The sequence below is a fragment of the Aptenodytes forsteri genome, unplaced genomic scaffold (assembly GCF_000699145.1).
Source record: "Aptenodytes forsteri isolate BGI_AS27 unplaced genomic scaffold, ASM69914v1 Scaffold87, whole genome shotgun sequence".
Lineage (NCBI taxonomy): Eukaryota > Metazoa > Chordata > Aves > Sphenisciformes > Spheniscidae > Aptenodytes > Aptenodytes forsteri.
The window spans coordinates 1,107,221-1,126,082 of record NW_008796041.1 but is presented as its reverse complement, the minus strand read 5'-3'; the positions used below and the strand labels follow the sequence as shown (position 1 = coordinate 1,126,082).

Genomic DNA, 18,862 nt, shown 5'->3' with positions numbered 1-18,862 from the left:
GCACCTCTAAAACTGGAATGGGAGAGGCATTCTTGACTGAAAAAAAAGGTATCTCAAAAAAGGCTCATATCAAGATGAGAGCAATATTCAGGCCCTTAAATAAGTGCCAAGTCACTATATATAAGTGCAAAATAACATTTTAAAAGTTTATTTTAAAGTCTTCTGTGGGTTTCAAGAGGAAAACAGTGACCCTGTTCTACTGAAAATATTCCTATGCTCAGGACAATGTGTCAGACTCCAGCTCCCAAGGAGTTCCCTGGTGAAGGTCAAGTGCTCAGAGACATCAGTTCCCTACCAGCTACTGCTAGGCAGCTCTGTACCTCCCAGCATTTCCGGTGTTTTGATCTTTTGAAGCATTTATTTCTCTTTATAACTATAGAAGGAACTCAGACAATTAGCTCTGGGCTTGGATATAATTTTTCGCTGGGGACCTAAGCTCCGGACACCGGATATCAGGAGATTTGCAATAGGCTAGTGAGAGAATAGTGAGAGACCCTGGGAGCCGGAGAAAATCATTTGAATGCTGGAGGCTTTTTTGAGTTCCAGCTATGCAGGGTCTCTTGCAAATACTAAATACCAAAGTAACATTGCCAGTCTTTTAATACCGAGTTTTTCTTTAATAGTTATAAAAGTGTTTTATGAATAACATCAGTACAAACAGAATGGGTGAGGTCACCTGTGCACTAATCCCTTCCTTTCTTGCCAGCCCTTGCCTCTTGGGAGGTAATGCCTACGGATACTTCGCTGGTTCTCACAAGGAAGGGTGCTGCTTCACTGAGACCACATTGCTAGAGGAAGACAGCAATGAGACACCTGAGAGTTTACAGCTGGTTCACTTGTTTCTTTCCATGTGGACTCTGCTGTAGGTGCCGTTCTTGTGAAGTTCATGGAGTGCAGATGATGCGAAGGAAACCATCACGCAGTGACATTTGGAGGATCAACAAACAGTATGGTATAGGACGTCTGTGTGTATATGGTAGGTACATGTTAATGCATTGTTCTTGGCCCAAAAGAGGTGACAAATGCATGGCTTGTAACTGTTCCATTTAAAAGGAAGTACAGTGCAAACCTTTTGTTTGTCGGGATGCTTTGTAACTTGTTTTCATGAAACTACCATTTTCAACATCATTTAACAAACCATTATAGGGCTTTTAATAAATTATGGTCATTAACCTTGCCTAGGGTAATTGAGGGCACGATTTTAATTCAGGCAGTAAAGAGTCTGTCCTCTAGGCCCGAATGTTCAAGATCACAAGAGTTCAGAGCCAACATCAATTCAAGGACCAACAGGAACAGAACTGGCTCACAGCCATCTTCTGTACCTTTACAATGCTGATGGGTTCCTGCCTGTGCCAGTGTACAGAGACTTCTCAGACTGCTTTTATCTGTGCTTACTCCAAGCTGCCTCTGTGATCTGTTCTTGCAGTTGGAAGAGCTAAAGCATGGGAAGACCCTGATTCCTTTGCCTTTAAGGACATACCTGCCAGCTTTTCCGTAGGGAGTTTCCTGCAGAAGGATTGACACAGAGGCAGGGATCTGACTCATGGCTGCTAGAGACACCTCCTGGAAGAGCTGTCATGGAATAGCCAAAGGGCAGTCGTGAATCAGTCCTGAGCAGTCTCATTAGCACCTGGTTTCTTAATGGCATCCCGTATATACTTACGTTACCAGCTATTTTTGTATCCTCTATGGAACCACCGCCTTAACCGGAACTCTCTGTCCACATAAAAGAAGTTTTTTTTTCATCTATATGGAAATGCTTGCATAAACTTTTGTTTAAACCCTTTAAGATGTAAGTTTTTAATTAAGAAGAAAAAAAAAACTTTGCTTAAAACAGATGTTCAGTACCTTTTTCCTAAAACCAACACCTTAGCTTCCTTGAAGAAAAGATTTCAAAAAAGGTTGCAAAAATACTTCTTTAGCACATTTTTGGCTTAACATACTGTCTTGCCAGGTCTGTTGTTATAGCTGCTTATCACTCTGAGGTAACATTTGCTTTTTGTTTCAAAGTTTCAATTGCTTGCTTTTAGTGTTATTACTGGCAATGGCCCAATTTCTGTGGTTACAGATGGGCATACTCTCAAATGGCTTCTGCCTGAACCAGCTTAAACCTCCACACTGAGTCAGAGAAGGATCAAAAGTGGCAGAGAGGAAAATGAAACAGAGGGCACAGATCACCTCTGTCTCAGCTGTATAGGAGCACAATTGTACAACAGGTCCAAAGGTTGTCTAGTGGAAAAGGCATTGAATCATGGCTGACAGGGATGACTCTGGTCTGAGTGGAGCCTTTGTAGTAAAAACTGATGAAGCAGTTAAATTACATCTTCCATTCAGTCTGCAGGTGAGAGTTGTCCAGAAGCTGCCGGGCACAAGGGTGACATAACCTCTACCCCATTACCACGGGCTCCTGGAGGTTTAGCCTGGGCTGGACCCTGCTTGTCACCTTGCAAGCTTATCAGTGTGCTTGTTGACCTAGCTGGGTTCACTGCATTCCAGAGCTGGTCACTGAATGTTGTTTATTTGAATTCCTCTGCAGCTTCAGCACAGCCCAGTATACAGGCTCTTTTGATGTTTGAAGTTATAGGCTTCCCTCACCATGGTGGCTTTGAACAATGTAATTGCTTGTCCTGGGACAGAGTTAATTTTCTTCCTAGTAGCTGGTACAGTGCTGTGTTTTGGATTTAGTATGAGAATAATGTTGATAACGCACCGATGTTTTAGTTGCTGCTGAGCAGTGCTTACACTAGCCAAGGACTTTTCAGCTTCCCATGCCCTACTGTCTGAGCAGGCTGGAGGTGCACAAGAAGCTGGGAGGGGGCACAGCCAGGACAGCTGACCCAAACTGGCCAAAGGGACATTCCATACCGTGTGACGTCATGCTCAGTACATAAACTGGGGAAAGCTGGCCGGGGGGGCCGCTGCTTGGGGACTGGCTGGGCATCGGTCGACGGGTGGTAAGTGATTGCATTGTGCATCACTTGTTTTGTATATTCTATTATTATTATTATTATATTTCAATTATGAAACTGTTTTTATCTCAACCCATGAGTTTTCTCACTTTTACTCTTCTGATTCTCTCCCCCATCCCACTGGGATGGGGGGTGAGTGAGTGAGCGGCTGTGTGGTGCTCAGTTGCCAGCTGAGGTTAAACCACGACATTGCTCTCCATCCATCCTTTTTCTACAGTATGGGAATTGGGGGAGGATCGGCAAATTCAGGCTGATAACCAGTGTTCCCTGAAATTCCAAATATTATTAATGGTATCATTATGGGTGGTCATGCTTTCTTACTTTTCATGAAGCCAGGCATAAAGCTGAAGCTCAGATAAAGAGACACCTGGCATCTGTATTCTTTAATATTTACAATAGTCTAATGATTACCATTGCAGACTCTTGCAAAGTGTTCACCTGCCTTGAGGGATGGAATGACTTGGCAGGATATCTGCATTACAATTGGAATATTGTTCCTGCTGGGAGAGGACTTGAGAGAATATTTTTACTTTTCAACAGTTCCTGCTGTGCCTTGGCATTTACAGTCCATCTGCACTAACACCTTCAGCAGTTTTCTTCTCTACCCAGCAGACTCTGGGCCAGCAGTGTGACAAGGGCATTAGTTCATCACCAAGCTGTGAGTAGCACAGTTGATTAGTTTTTATCATTCACTGCTTTTAGTGTGTCACAGAGAACTTTATAACTTCTTTTATAGGTGGGGAAATCGAGTCACAGGGAGAAGAGAGAGTGTCACTTAGTTCATCTGTTAAGGAGGGTGGAAGAGGCGACACTGAGATCCTGGATGGCTGAACTCTGGCTGGGAGACCCATCCTCTGGATTGCTACCTATTCCTGAAAATCTGAGGCATGGAGGCATGATTGTCACACTCTGCTCACCTCTTCTGCCTGGCTTACTGATCCAGTCTCCTGGAAGGTCTTTGTGAATCACTTGTGCCCTCCAGAAACTCTAACCAATCTACACAAACTCATTTGGATCTAAAATTAAAACTCCCTAGGAAAGCCAGAACAGCCAGTCTTTCCCAAACTGTGCTCTGCTGGATGGTCCAGGTCCCCAAACACATCTGTATTTCTCACGTGTGTACTTCTTAAAGCAGAACAGGGCCTCCTCTTGCTTCCAAAGATCTTCCTAGAATTCGAAACCAGGATAGGTACCGAGTCGCCCGTCTTGATTATTGGATTGCAACTGGTCCTCCAACATAATCAGTGAGGATGCAAAGACAGGGGCTGCAGGGAAAGTGGGAGAAGAGAGTTTAGACCCATGACTTTCATGACTTCCAGGAGTACTTTCTCACACATGTTGTTCAGAGAGCTGCCTGTTTAAACCAGGAGCTCATTCCCAGTGAGCAGTCAAGTAGAAAAACAACGCTGGCAGAACTGGCCTAACACATTAACCGGGAACTGCTTCAAGATGTGAGCTGTTATTGCCCTCTGCTGACAGTTCGCTATATAGTGCCATCATTTTAAAAATTACGTATTTTCTGCTGTACCACAAACAAGGATTTCTGATGATCTGTAGTAAACTGAAGGAACCTCCCTCAGAGAGATTTTTGAGGTTTATTGCTTGATTTTTTAAATGTCTTTCTCACTGTTGTAACTTAGATGTGACATATCAATCAACCCTCATCGAAGATGTGTCCAGTCTAAGCTGTTGTGCAAGGCACTGAGTGTACACATAGCGAGAGCCAATTTTCTCCTGGAGAGCTTGTGGTCTACAGAGACAAGACAAATAAAAGATAGCGAAAAAAAAGAATGATCAGCCCCATTTTACATATAGGTCGCTGAGATACTGAAAGATCTAGCTGAGCCCACAAAAAGGCAGCTCTACTACCCTGCCTGGAAGCTGTGGTCAGATGAATTCAAAGCAGAAATAAGCCACGAGTTCTGACTGCAAGGAGAATGATCGCACTGTTGGCATCTTCTTTTTTTTCTTCTTTTTTTTTTCTTTTTTTCTTCACAAAGTTAGATAATTCCTTAGCTCAACCAAAGTTGCAATTCAGTCAAATGCTGTATTGGGGTAAGCAGGCCAAGGAGAAATGACCTATGATAAATAGGAGGTTGGACTAGACAGTCACGTTTCTTTTCTGCCTCTATCAGCCTGCCAAAGGTCACACTGGAGTTTTGTGAGAAAGCCAGGAAGTGAATCCAGGGTTTGGTTTTTTTTGGTCCAGGGCTTTAAATTTTTTTTTCCTCTTGTTTACATTTCAGAATTATCTAACAAATAGCTTATAGGAATGAATGTAAATATTACAGTGATGAATGGGACAGAAAGGTCTAGGGCATGTTAACAGTTTTTTTCAGCCTATGAACTGCTACTGAGCTCTTTACCAGGACTTTTGCTGTGGTAAACTTACTGTTTGGATTTTGCTAGTTTGGTAGTTGTGAGTGCTGAATAAATTGGTGTTGCATTTCAACCATCCAGTGCCTCATAAAGGTTTCAGGCCGTCCATAGAAGTATTCCTGGATTGTCTGCTCTGAATAAATGCTCACGTGGAAAAAGACTAAAAGCTTACGGGAATATCCACAGACAGCAAACAAAACGGACTATCTTCAACAACTTCCATTTTACCATGCTGAGTACATGGTAAGTACTAAGTGTTTTTTCACAGTCTATGTAAAAGGATAAAAGTCTGCTCTTGCTGCCAGACAAATGCTATTCCCCAACTCAAGCAGCAGAGGCTTCTGATTTCAGCGATTAAGACCAGTTTCCAAGCCCAACTATGGGGAGGAGGCATCAAAATTCAAATTCCTGAACTGTAGTGGTGTCACTGTATGAAGTAGGTTATAGTAATAACAATAGCAACAATAATAATAAGTAATAATATTGGTAATTAATAATAACCTCAGGCTAATGACTAAGGGGGTCATTGTCCTTGCATGAATATTCATGCTGGTCCCAATGAAAAAGGGTTAAACTAGGTCAGTTTTCCAGTCCTCTGCATGGGTGCTCTGGGGAGCACCTCAGTATTTCTCCTGCAGGGCCTTCTTTCAGACAACCAAATTCTCTCATTACCCTGCTCTTTCATCTGTTACATCTCTTTCGTTTCTTACAGGTTTTGCATTAAAACCTGATGCTTTCTCCCACCCAGTATTCATGGCAGTGTTACCAGTCGTTAAACTGTGATATGTGGTATTTTGTAAAGCTTTCCAGATTTGTGTACTTACGTAAGAATCTCAGCATTCATTAAAAAAACCCAAAAACAAACCCTCAAGGAGGGAGAGAGAAAAAGGGAATAATAGTTCTGACTTCACACTAAGGACTTAAAAACAAAAAGCACGAAAAAGCACACTAATTTTAAAATATTTTTAATCTAATCTAGTGAGGTCTTGATAGAGAAGGGAGACTAATTCAGAAGTATTTGCCATGTCTATATTTATACTATAACCTGACACTCAGAATAGAGATTTTTGTTACAGGATTAACTCCCTTAAACAACAGATGATAAAGTTTTAATGGCATGAAGGGTGTATTTCATTAAACAGGTACAAGAAACAAAAAATTCATATCTAGACTGAAGACCACATTAGGAGAATGACTTCATGTGTTCATTTGCTTTCTCCTTTCCCCCATGTTCTATATACGTTTTACTAATCCTTTATTGTTTCTTTCTAGAAGCATCACTCGGTGTCTACACTGAGAATGATTTTGGGCCAGGAAGTGGAGAAGACTGGAGCAGGTATGTATCACATTATCCTTGATGTTGACGGTGCAGAGTTGACAGGGAAAACACCACTCATCTTTCCAAAAATGATTTAATCCACTGTAATTGTTTATAGGAGGACAGATCTGGAACAAAACCTGAGTGCCACTTTGGAAGACCTAACGCCTTCTCTGTCATCAGCAGCTGAGGCAGCCTGAATGTCAACATTCTCTTGCAGTTAATTTGTCCTTAAAATCTCCTTCAGAAAGCAGACTATGGTTGGAGCTTCCGCTCTCTTAGACATGGCCCATTACATCAGACTCGCTGACATACGGCTCTAATGAGCCAAGTTGCAGATAGTCTAAGATGTTGCCATCCAGACCTGTTCTGCCTTTCCAGGAGGTGACTTTCCTTCAGCAGAACCGGCGGATGAGATCAATACCTACATCCATGTTAAGTCCAACACATTAACTTGCACTGCTATGAAAGTCAGTTTAAAGAGCTGGTTGTGTTTTCATCTAGGCTACAGGAACGTTGCTACAGGAACAGTTAACTCCACAGCATTACAAGTTTTGGTTTCGGCAGGCTGAAAACATTGCCCTACCTCAGGAGGGAAAATTAAAGCCTCTTGTATTAAGTAGCTATGAATAATGGTCATGAATCAAATCCATGAATCTGCCTTAAATTTTAGTAGTACAAATTCAACTTGTTATATTATCATCTGGTTTTATTTTCAAATTTTTCTCTATAACAAGCATAATCAATAAAATATACAATAACCCTGTGATGCTCCCATTATCACGACTCCAGGATACAAATATTTAAAATAACTATTAACATTTTAAAACTCCTATCATGAGAATTACTACAATTGGCCACATCAAAGGTTAATGAATGAATTTCCCCTTTCCAAATATACAATGGTATTAGGGGTACAGTTCTACTATTTTCTTTTTATAAAAGCTATGGGTTTGACAAAAATAATTCCTAATATTGAACAACAAGCAGCCAGGCAATGGTACATCATACAGTGGAGAGTGAGAAAGGTATAGCTCTGATGTTTTTTTCCCTCCTTTGCGAGTGTAAAATGGGATGGGAATGTGTTATTCAGCGGCTAAATTCAGAATTAGTATAATCGAGGTGCAATGCCAGTGAAATCAAGACAAATGAATCCTACTCATTGCAGTATGAGTTTTGTCCTATAGCTTTAGGTCTTCATGGAAATTTAACCATTTGTCTATTCTCCTTATTGCTTAGAGAAGGCAGCCAGCATTTCCATGAGATTATTTAAATGTAGAATTATTAGAAAATTTTGCAGCTACAGAGACAGATGGGTTTTACATAAAATCTCTGCTCTTTGTAGCAACCCAATGTGATATTGAGCAAGATAATGGTCAGAAAGAACATTGCCAGGCTCCTAATGAGAAACTGTTGACAGTAAAATTACCCCAACATTCATCAAAAAGCCAATAAATGTCAAGCATGGGGCTTTTGATGCAGTAGCTCATAATTCCTGTTCAGAAGCCTTTGCAGTCTCTTCAGGGCATGCAATCATCCCGCATTTCTGCTGATTTTACTGAAAACTTTGTTGCTGAAGAAGTACAAGGAGCAGGGGTCGGCATTCTGGATGCCACTGTTACAGTGCCATTGTCTCACCGTGAGACCTCAGGCAGAGCACATTTGGCCTCAATTTCCCCATCTGCAATACAGGAATGACAATATAGGAATTACCCAAAGGCAATTCTGTGAAGGACACAGTGTTGCCATCCAAATGCTCAGAAATCATGAGCTAGACAGTAAAAACTATGATGCTGACTTTTGCCAATGAGTTAGTCATGCATTTTTAATGTTAACTACGTCCAGCTTTTTGTGCCTTTGTAATACATATTTTCAAGCTTTCTCCTCCACAGCTACAGGAGGTTACTTCAATCCAACACAAAACTAATTCTTACCGAGTCTGCTGAATTCTGGGCTGGGTGGCCTTAAGAAAACCATATGAAGTTTATATAAAAGCTTATATAAAGTCCCATTCTGTTCTTCGGCTCTGTGGAACATGGAAGGTATAAATACCTTGTCCATCACCCGAGTCCTCTGTTTAGCTCTATCTTCGGCATATATCCCCTAAATGATGTGGTGAGGCAAACTGTTGCCTGGTTCATGAATTAGGAATGACCTTGTGCCGAGCGTTACTCTAGCTATTGCTGCACCCCGGCTTGTTTGTTTGAACACCTCCCCTTGTTCATGAGGGGAGCCTGAAGCTACATCACAAGTGATACGATCATATCCTCCAGATTTTGCCTATGTATCTTTTCTAAAATTTCCAGGTAAAGGCTCAAAGCCATTCTTCTAAGGCCTCCATGGACTCTGAGGTCAGTGGCTGGATAGTTCATTACATTCATACTGGCAATTCCTTGCTTGCATTTTCTCGACCAGTTTCCATTCCACCTGTTCCAGTGTGCATGAATAGAAAACATGTCCCTGCCTGCCATTTGCAGTGAAAAGCTACATCCTAGAGGCTGTACACAGATGGAGTCATACTTAGTTTACAGAGAAGGCTGAGTGTATGCCACATGCTATTAGGGCCACTTGAAACTAGGCTAATTACTTGGCAGACATCGCCGCAGATTCTTTAATAAAAATGAATGGAGTGACAAGGGATAGACTCCTTGCTATTTTGGGACAAACTCTCTCCTTAGGCAGCAGATAGCCACAGCGGTAAGGCTCCCAAGCTATCATTTGGTTTGCTGGTTCTTGGCTGTAGAACTTAATTAACAACTCTGGAACCAGTCTGTTTCCCAGGACTAGCCTGTAAATCTGTTAAATTAAACAATAAAGGCAGATGTGGGCAAAAATAAAAGTCCCACACAAGTCAGAAATGAAAAATTATGTTGCTTTGTCAATCCACAGGGGCCCACACAGGAATGTTCTAAAACCTTCTGAAGCTTTTCTGTCTAGTGCTTCAAGCAAGAGGGAAATGTTCCTGTGGATGCCACCATTTTTGGAACTGATGGTTACCAATTACATAATTACTTTATTGCATGAAATAGTGCAAACAAATACTGTGAAAACTGAGTAAAAACATACTTATAAATACTTTTTCTCTTCAAGATCTGAAAGTACAACACAAGCATTTGTCATACCTGTGAACTAGACTGAAAAAGACCACAAGCCTAGAAAAGCAGTGTTCTTAAGGATCTGAACTCAGTCGTCCAGAGCGCTGTGCTTCCTCAACTTCCATGGATTTGAACTGTGAAGGAGCTTGAGGCATTGTGGTGTTTGGTCTTTTACAGGGAAAGCCAAGGATAAGGTAATACTCCTACCCTCTGCCTATCACATAAACAACCAGAACACCATTTTTGATAGTTAACTTCCCCTCCCATCACCATTTTGTCTTGCTAAAGTATGCCCATTCTTAACTTTACATAGCACTTCCATTAATGTTAGTCTGCTCACAGCGAATAACGCTAAGGATATCTGTATGTCTTTGTAATATTAGTGTCTTACGAGGCCATTCAAATTTAATGAATCCACGTGCAGGAATAAGATGACCAGAATTTGATTCCATTGCAGTATAACTATTTCAAATGAAGTAATTATTCTTTAAAAATGCAGATTTTTTTCTTCAAAAATTATAACCTGGAGTTAATAATAATGCCAAACCCCGTCTTGTGTAGATGGCAATCAACTGCAGAAGGAGAATTTCTAAATATCTGAAAGAATGTGCTCACCTAAACTATCACTCATGTTTTAAGACGGCCTGTGAAACCATTTTATTACTGCAGTTAGTTGGAAAGAGCACTATTCTGCAAAAATCAGATAATGTACTTATTTCTAAAAGCCTGGATTAAAAGAGCCAGTAGAGATTTGCTGAGTAGTTGCAAGATAGCCATTAAATATAAATATTTTTAAAAACAATTTGCTCTTTCCTAATGCTTTTAGAGCAGCATGTGGGAACAGAGTCTAAGTGCAGCATCTTACTGCATTAAAAAGGACATGGTGAAGGTTATTGGCCTCCAGATGTAACCCTTCTATCTCTTAACTGCTCATAAGAGTTCCTAACCTATATAAACTATGGGAGTTTATATAAAACTTATCCATCTTTCCTAGTGGTAACAATAAAAGTTTATATTTTTAAAGCAACTATTCCCAATGATCCACATTTTTCACATTCCTATAGAAACAAACTATTTCTAATGATGAATTCAAGATTAAGTTTCCATTCCTCAAATTAAAAACAGCAGCAGAACTGGAAATTGCTTTCTTTTCATCCTGAGTATGCATTGTAGATGGAAAAGAGAATTGCTTTGTAGGGCTGTATATGTATAAATGGTATGAGTTTTTATATCACTGGTTTGAATTAAAATGTGTAGGCCAGTTAGAAAGAAAAGAGGCTGATTTCTGCTCCAAACTATCCAGGTCTTGCTCCAGCATAAGAAATTAGAGAATTTAATTCTGCTACTCAGGAAGCAAAGTGTCGTTCAACCCCCTGATCCCAGCAGTGCACCTGATGATAGGGTACAGTCCGTTGCTACTGTGCAGGAGGCAGATTGACTGAACCATGAGACCACTTCTCGTAACAGGGGGACAACAGCAAGGCTGACACTACCAACAACGGCCTTTGCAAGGTGGCCTCATGTTTAGGTCATCCTGAAGTAGACCTGCAGCAAGTGCATTGCAGAGCACTTGGCCTGGGCCTCCTCTCCCTCCATACAGCATCTTGATGGCCCAAAGACAAAAGCGCTGACTTTTCATTGCAGCAGTTTTTCACTTCAAAGGGCCCGAAAACACAGGCAGGCCTGCCAGCAGGGTGTTTTTTAGCCTGATGGCTGAGGATGCTCCGGAGTGTTAGGCAAGGCCTGTGGGGATAGCATCAGGGCATTGTGAAGGGCAGAGCGAGCCAAAGCTCATGTGGACTCATCCATACTGCCTAGGAGTAATCGATCCCTGGAGAGAACTGTCCCAGGACTTTACTGGGTATCTGATTCACTCCGGAGGAGAACTAAGGAATGAACTAACACTCATACAGACAGGGAACCAAGGACACAGGAGCAAACATACCTTAAAAACGTCCTTCTTGATTTGTGATACTTCTACATTTGGAGTTTTAGTAGCTGTAGGTAGGATTCACCTGATCTAACTTAAGACATCTAAATCTGAGCTAAGCACTTTAGGCTACTTTTACTGTCAACAAAGAAACAAAGGCCATACAGTGACTCACCTGGTCTTTCTTAGATACCTATTTAAGGATGAAATGGGTGAGCCTTCATGAATTGGCTATGTGGGACTCCAGAAAAAATGTCTTTGCTGAGAGGCCATCCCATGTTGAACACCATGGATCGATACCGAGGCTCCTATCATTCAGTATCGTCATCAACAATACATCCTCAGCAAATTTGCAGATGGTGCAAAATTGGGGGAACGGCTGATGCACCGAATGGCCCGGCTTCAATCCAGAAGAACCATAATCTAAGGAGAAATGCAAGGTTCTGCACCTGGGGAGGAATAACCCCAAGCACCAGTACAGGCTAGGAGCTGACGGGCAGAGCAGCAGTCCTGCTGAAACTGGGCTTACAGTGGATGCCCAGCTGAATACAAGCCAACAGTGCACTCTCATCACAAATAAGACAAAATGCATACTGAGCAATACTGACTGGCTGAAAGCGGCCAGCAGATGGAGGGAATATTTTGTTCTCCTCTGCTCAGCACTGGTGAAGCCATATTTGGAATACAGTCCAGTTTTGGCACAACCAGTACAAAAGGGATGTGGAGAAACCAGAATTGGTCCACAGGAGGGCTACCAAGCTGGTTACCTAGAGAACATGACCCACATGGAGACTGGAGGAAGCTGGACTTGTTCAGTCGGGCACAGAGGAGTCTAAGCGTGGTCTAACTGCAGCCTGTGACTGCTTGAAGAGAGTTACAAAGATAACGGAGCCTAAGTTTTCTCAATAATGTCAGATAATGTAACAAGGGGCAATGGCCAAAAAAATGCTGCTTCGAGGCTCAGACTGGACATTAAGAAAAAATATTTCACCAGGAAGGTTGCACAGCGCTGTAACAGATTACCCAGAGGAGCAGCTGAATCCCTATTGTTGGAGGTTATCAAGACCGTAAATCCATGTCTGAGCTGCTCCAGTGTCGGTAAAAGCCCAGCTTTGAGCACAAGGATGGACCTTCCAACTAACACATCTAAAGATTCTGCGATAGACTGAAGACATACAGCCTTAAAATTACAGCTGGGTCAAAACACTGCCAGGTGAGAATCTCTGCTGAAGCCCACCGGCAGTGGCTTTTGCAGTGTGCCCTTTGTGAAACTAAACACCCCCAAGCCACGCTCAGCCTCACTGGAGTCAACAGCAAAATTCTCTAGAGCTGGGACAAATGCTTGAACTGATGGTGGAAAAACAGGATTTGCTGAGGGAGACAAACCAGTAATACATACAGTTCATAAGCAGATATATTCATGAGGAGCAATGGGACTAGTGTTAGAGGCTTTTGTCTGTAACATATAAACAGTAGTGGAATCCATTATGGTATGTACTATCATCATCTCTGGAATGTGTCCAAGCCCTTTAATTCTCTATTGACAACAATAAATGGAAATTCTCATCCAAAACTATGGGGACAGGTACTGAGCAGGGTGATCTGAGCTCTCTCCCAGTCCCTGTGATTCCCAAAGTAACCTGGGACATATGAAACTGATTTTTGCAGCAGAGTTCCTTCTAAAACCATAAATTAAATTAATTGCTGAAAAAACCCATTTGGTTTGATTTTTCTTAACATTTATTATATACTTAGAATAAATTTATTGTGTCTTTGGCATATGTAAGAAGAGAAATTTCATTTTCAGTAAGAACAAAAATATAGTTCCCAAAGGCAACTGCGTGAAGAATCATAAAGCACAGCTAAGGTTAGCTTAGAAACAAGATTCATTTCTTCTCATCCTGAGAGTGTGACCAGACAGGCTTACGTTTCTGAATAAAGGCTTCAATACCTTCCTGCCCATCTCTCAAAGTCAAATTGTCTACCATGACCTGAGTAGTCATTTTGTAAGCAGTATCAAGGTCCTGTGTCATCTGTCTGTAGAAGGTAGCTTTCCCCAACGCCAGGATGGATTTGCTGCTTTTGCATATCTTGTGAGAGATCTTCATGGTCTCTTCTTCCAGCTTGTCTTCTGGCACCACCTTGCTGACAAGCCCGTGCATTAATGCTTCTTGGGCAGAAAGAGGTTCACCCGTGAAAAGCATCTCTAATGCCACCTGAACAAGAAAAAATATTGTATTGTCAATTCAGCTGCCTTATTGCTTTGGTTTGTTTGGGGAATTTCAGCTTCCTCCTTCGAGTCCAAGTTACTCTTTTGACAAATTAAGATTTAAATCTTTTGGCCCCTTAAACTGCCAAGGAAGTGTTAAGAGGTTTCAGCAAAGAGAAGGACTGGGTCTAAAGCTGGCCTTTTTTCAAACCTGCCCACTGACTGCAGCTGCCCTGGGCTGACACCTCTGGGTTTCTTTTCAAAAGCCCAGAATCTCTGGTGATTGCAGTAGGAATTAAGAAAGATGTGAATGGTCCACAATGTCAAATGACCGAACTCGGTATTTTAAGCTGGGCATATAATGATAAATAAAGACTTACGACGTCAAGGTGTAGTTTTTGAAAATACCTGCCTTAGTTTAAGTTTGGTCAGGGTGTTTTTAAACATGTCCTTCTTATAGCTGCATCTATTTCAGTCTCCTGCTGCTTCCAGCATCTTGTATTTGAGGTTTCAAATTAAAAAATCCCACAAACACTCAGTGACTATTCAATGTCATATATCAAGAAGAATTTTTTTCCATGACTCCTGATGCAATTGACCACTGCCCTGAATCATAAGAGCTGATTATCCTCATTAGTATCTTTGCTCTGGTAGCTACAAACAATGGCAACGTTTTGTTTGATAAAAGGTAAAATCAGTAATCCTGAGAACTGTAGGGAGCGTTCTTGCTACTTTGAAAAGTGGCACAGAGAAAAGTATATCCCACACATTTTAAAAAGGTAATCATAAACCCCAGAAATACTAATTCAGAAACAGTTATAATTGTACACTATAGCACACTTGGAAAAAAAACCCCACAGAGACTATATTTGAACAGGATGGCCTTACAGATGGGAAATTTAGAGTTGAAGCTCTTATCCAGCAATTGGACTTGTGCAGTTAAGTCCTTGCATCTCAGCAGAGCCCTGCTGGGCTTGGAGAGTCTGTCCGCATGAATCCAACTGGATCAGAACTTAAAATTTCTTTTCTTGGTTATGGAAGCTTTACAGATCGTACTATTGTTTATGCAGTGAGAGATGTGTAGTCACAATCAGTAGGAAATAAAGCAGGAAGAAAGTATAGGAGGGTTTTAGATGCTATTTAAAGCGTCTTGATCTACACCCAGGCAGATCATGCTGGCAGTGAAATGTCGCTGCCTGGCAAGAATTGATACCTTGGTGGGATTGATATCCTGGACTTGCAGGGGTTTCCTCATCAGGGGAGAATGGACTTGCAGGGGTTTCCTCATCAGGGGATGAGGAATCATCATTGTCTAAAGCACAGAGCTGTCTGTTGGAAAGGAAAGGGATCGCTGAGCTGGTGTGCTGCTGGTATGAGTTCATGCTGGTTGGAATCGCATCAGTAGGAAGCTGCTTTCCCTAAACAGAGTTCATCCCTTTATTATTTTTCCCAGTCCAAAAAGTTATGAAGCTGTCTTTTGCAATGAAGTATTTTGAAAGTTGTACTGCAGGAAAATAAAGTTTAGGCAATGGAACTAAAACTCCTAACATGGCAACCTACTTCTTGCAAAATTACAAAGACTATCTGGGAAGGAAGCCTACCTTTCTTGGAAGAGACCTGCCCAAGGCCACAGCTGGTGTGGAGCAAAACAGTCCGATGTTTACTCCAGGAGTAGCAAATTGAGATTTCTCACTCGCCACTGCAATGTCACAGCTTGCCACAAGCTGACAGCCTGCTGCTGTAGCCAAGCCATTTACTTTGGCAATCACTGGTACTGGAAGTTTCTGGATTAAAGTCATAACCTGCATGCACAAAAGAAAGTGGTCAGTTAGGCCCTGAAGTTTAAGCAATGGCTGTTCTAAAACTTGCAATTGCTTCACACACCTGATGTGTGCATTTTTCAGCTTTATCAATTGGAGTTTAGTAAAAGAAGTAAGCTCTCTGTAAAACCTGTTTTAATACACAAGACCACTGCTGTTCCAGTAGCTGCTCGGTTGTGTTTATGTAGCATGAGTTGGTCCTGCTAACTCCAGAGGAAATGGAGAACACAAGAATGAAAGGCAGAAATACTTGTTATCAGATCTGCGTGGAGCTTGGGTGCCTCTGCACTGCAGGTCTAGTGTTCCTGGCTGTGGGAAGATGTGTATCCGAGACACACCATCCCCACCTTCATCTGCCCCATAATGGAAAACTGACTTAATGAAAGTCTCCGTCCCAAGAAATTAAACCAGCCTATTGCTGGTTTCTGCAGAAATACTTGTTATCAGATCTGCGTGGAGCTTGGGTGCCTCTGCACTGCAGGTCTAGTGTTCCTGGCTGTGGGAAGATGTGTATCCGAGACACACCATCCCCACCTTCATCTGCCCCATAATGGAAAACTGACTTAATAAAAGTCTCCGTCCCAAGAAATTAAACCAGCCTATTGCTGGTTTCTGCATGATCTCGAGCCTGGGCTGATCTCACCCAAACACAATCATTGGATGTTTTTCTAGGCTTACTCTGCATTCCAGGGAGAGACTTACCTGCCAGGAATCAATTTTTCCTGCTTGCATTAGACATAAGATGCAAAAACACACTCACTCACTCTCTCATTCTCTCTCTCTCTCTCTCTCAGATAATTCTTGAAGGCTGGACATCCAACTTCAGACAGCTGAAGTTAAGAAAGATGAATTTGTCTTAACTTTTCTAACTCAGGTTCTCCTTCCATACAGTGGGAATCAACAAACTCACCTAATTTTAATGCCTGAAGATAGAAAATGCTAGTTAAATGATTACAGTCATTATCTGGATTAAAAAAAAAAATCTCATATTAACACAGTGTAGCAAGATAACAGATTTTCATTTGCTACTTCAATTTCTCCAGTAGATGAAGTCTAGCAAATTTTACGTTGCTTAGGTAAAATTACCTACATTCAGTTTTGAATTTGATCAGTCTTTGTCACCATTCTTCCATCTTTGTTTAAAAACAATTTTTCAGTGGATCTTGAGAAGCAGGCAACAAAAGAGTGACAATATGTGCATGTGTGCAGACAAACAACTACAGAGTCCTCTTGCGGTTATAAGAATTCAAAGTCAACTGCTTCTCCAAAAAACCCCTCTGGTACTTATGGTTTTGTATTTGAAAAGCCTCTGGAGAAGTGATATTCTCAGCTGTCTCAAACTTGTATGGGGAGACGACTTAGTTCTCGGATACTGCATTACACAGTATTGCTAACATTGTTACATGCATGGGGAAACAGAGGTATAGCAGCTGAGATGATCTGCTTAAGATTACCCGTCATAGACAGATGTAGAAGCCAAGATTCCTGAAAACCAGTCCAATGCTCTGGACCCCCTAGTCCACAATGCTGTAGGCATGTCATTTAGGGTAGGATCCATTCTACTTAAGTATTGAAATTTAGGAAGACAAGATCCCGTTATGGAAGCCCGCAAAAGTACCTTCCTCTCTCTATTGACCAAAAAAAAGCAAAAGTCAATTATTCTACCAGACAACTAAAATTTAGATATTAGTTAGGACCCTAAATAAAGCCTAAATTAATTTCTCTATTTCTGTTTGCCTGTAAAGTGCCATTATTATTTAACAGTAAGACCTTCTTCCTCCATGGGAATAACAGTGAGTTGTGATTTATAAGAAACTTAAATCCCTTTAGGATACTCAGGTAGAGAGTTTAAAGCACTTATCACTACCATCAACATCTGAAAAGGGATCACTTCAAGTGTCATTTCATCTCTTATATTTAATTTCTTCCTGAACTAGCTTTGCCAATTTCACAGAAGCGTTTAGGTTGGCAGTGACCTCTTGAGATCATCGTGTCCAACCCCCCTACTCAAGCAGGCTCGGGTAGAGCAGGTTGTCCAGGACTGTGTCCAGTTGCATTTTGAATATCTCCCTACCTCCAAATTTCATGGTCTCAGGAATATTCATCCGAAACTGGTATACCATTTTTTATTTGTAATAATGCTCCCTTACTAAACTTACTATACAGTAGGGCACCATTCTCACAAAGAAAGCTAGGCTTGTTTTTAACTCTAAATGCTGACATTCTGTTATTTTTTTTGCTATTTCTCTGTATTAAAGTTAAGCTTGCTATACTACTCGTTAATCCCGAATATAGCCACAATGCTAGATACACGTACAGGACAATTCAAATTCTTCTGGTCCTTAAAGTGAGACAGTTACCAACTCTTGATTTTATGCTATATGGAATAAGTTTCACATTTTTTTCTGCCTGACCTTTCCTATTCTGTGACCCGGAAGCTGCATGGTTCGGTTTTCCACTGACAACATAACTGGTTGCTAATTCTGCCCTGCAACTGCAAAATTAGTATTAAACTATTGGCTGCTAAACTATTGGACCTTGGCTCCTTTCTGAGGAAGGGACTAACCTGTCATTCAGTCGTATTTGTGCTTACCTCTTTGTGATCAGCATACCAAGATGAAATCCAGGCAAAGCTGCCAGGATGATTGCTTCATATGACACTGAAGGCCCTTCAGTGGTAACTTTCACACATGGCTTTTACAGCATTTGTTAAATATGGGCTTGACAATGTGTATAGAGATCATTATTACTGGAGGAACTACAATAAAATGTTTCAAATTACTTTCTGTGGTCACACTGAGCGGGATTAGGGGTCAAATTCTAGTGCCGTTACAATCAAAGGGGTTTTTGCCATTCTCTCCAAAGGCTCTGGGATTCACTTTAACTTCCCAACCCATAGGTCTGTGCCTTTGTAACAAGAACTTGTATGGTCTGCTGACTGGGCAACCACGGAGTCAGAGATGTATTCAGATCTTACTTTCACATTGTCTACTTGATCACAGAATCATAGAATCATTAAGGTTGGAAAAGACCTCTAAGATCATCGAGTCCAACCGTCAACCCAACACCACCATGCCCACTAAACCATGTCCCTAAGCGCCTCATCTACACGTCTTTTAAATACCTCCAGGGATGGGGACTC

General features: G+C 41.4%; 1 protein-coding gene across 1 annotated transcript in view; it reads right to left on the bottom strand.

Annotated features, from left to right (window-relative positions):
- Positions 1-13,396: 13,396 nt before the first annotated feature.
- Positions 13,397-18,862, bottom strand: part of ECHDC3 (enoyl-CoA hydratase domain containing 3) — an 8,603-nt gene continuing 3,137 nt past the window's right edge. Inside the window, exons 3-4 of the mRNA XM_019473710.1 lie at positions 15,502-15,702; positions 13,397-13,907 (exon numbers count right to left, since the gene is read on the bottom strand). Of these exons, the coding sequence (XP_019329255.1) occupies positions 13,578-13,907; positions 15,502-15,702 (531 nt within the window). The 3' untranslated portion in view covers positions 13,397-13,577. The remainder of the gene's footprint in view (positions 13,908-15,501; positions 15,703-18,862) is intronic.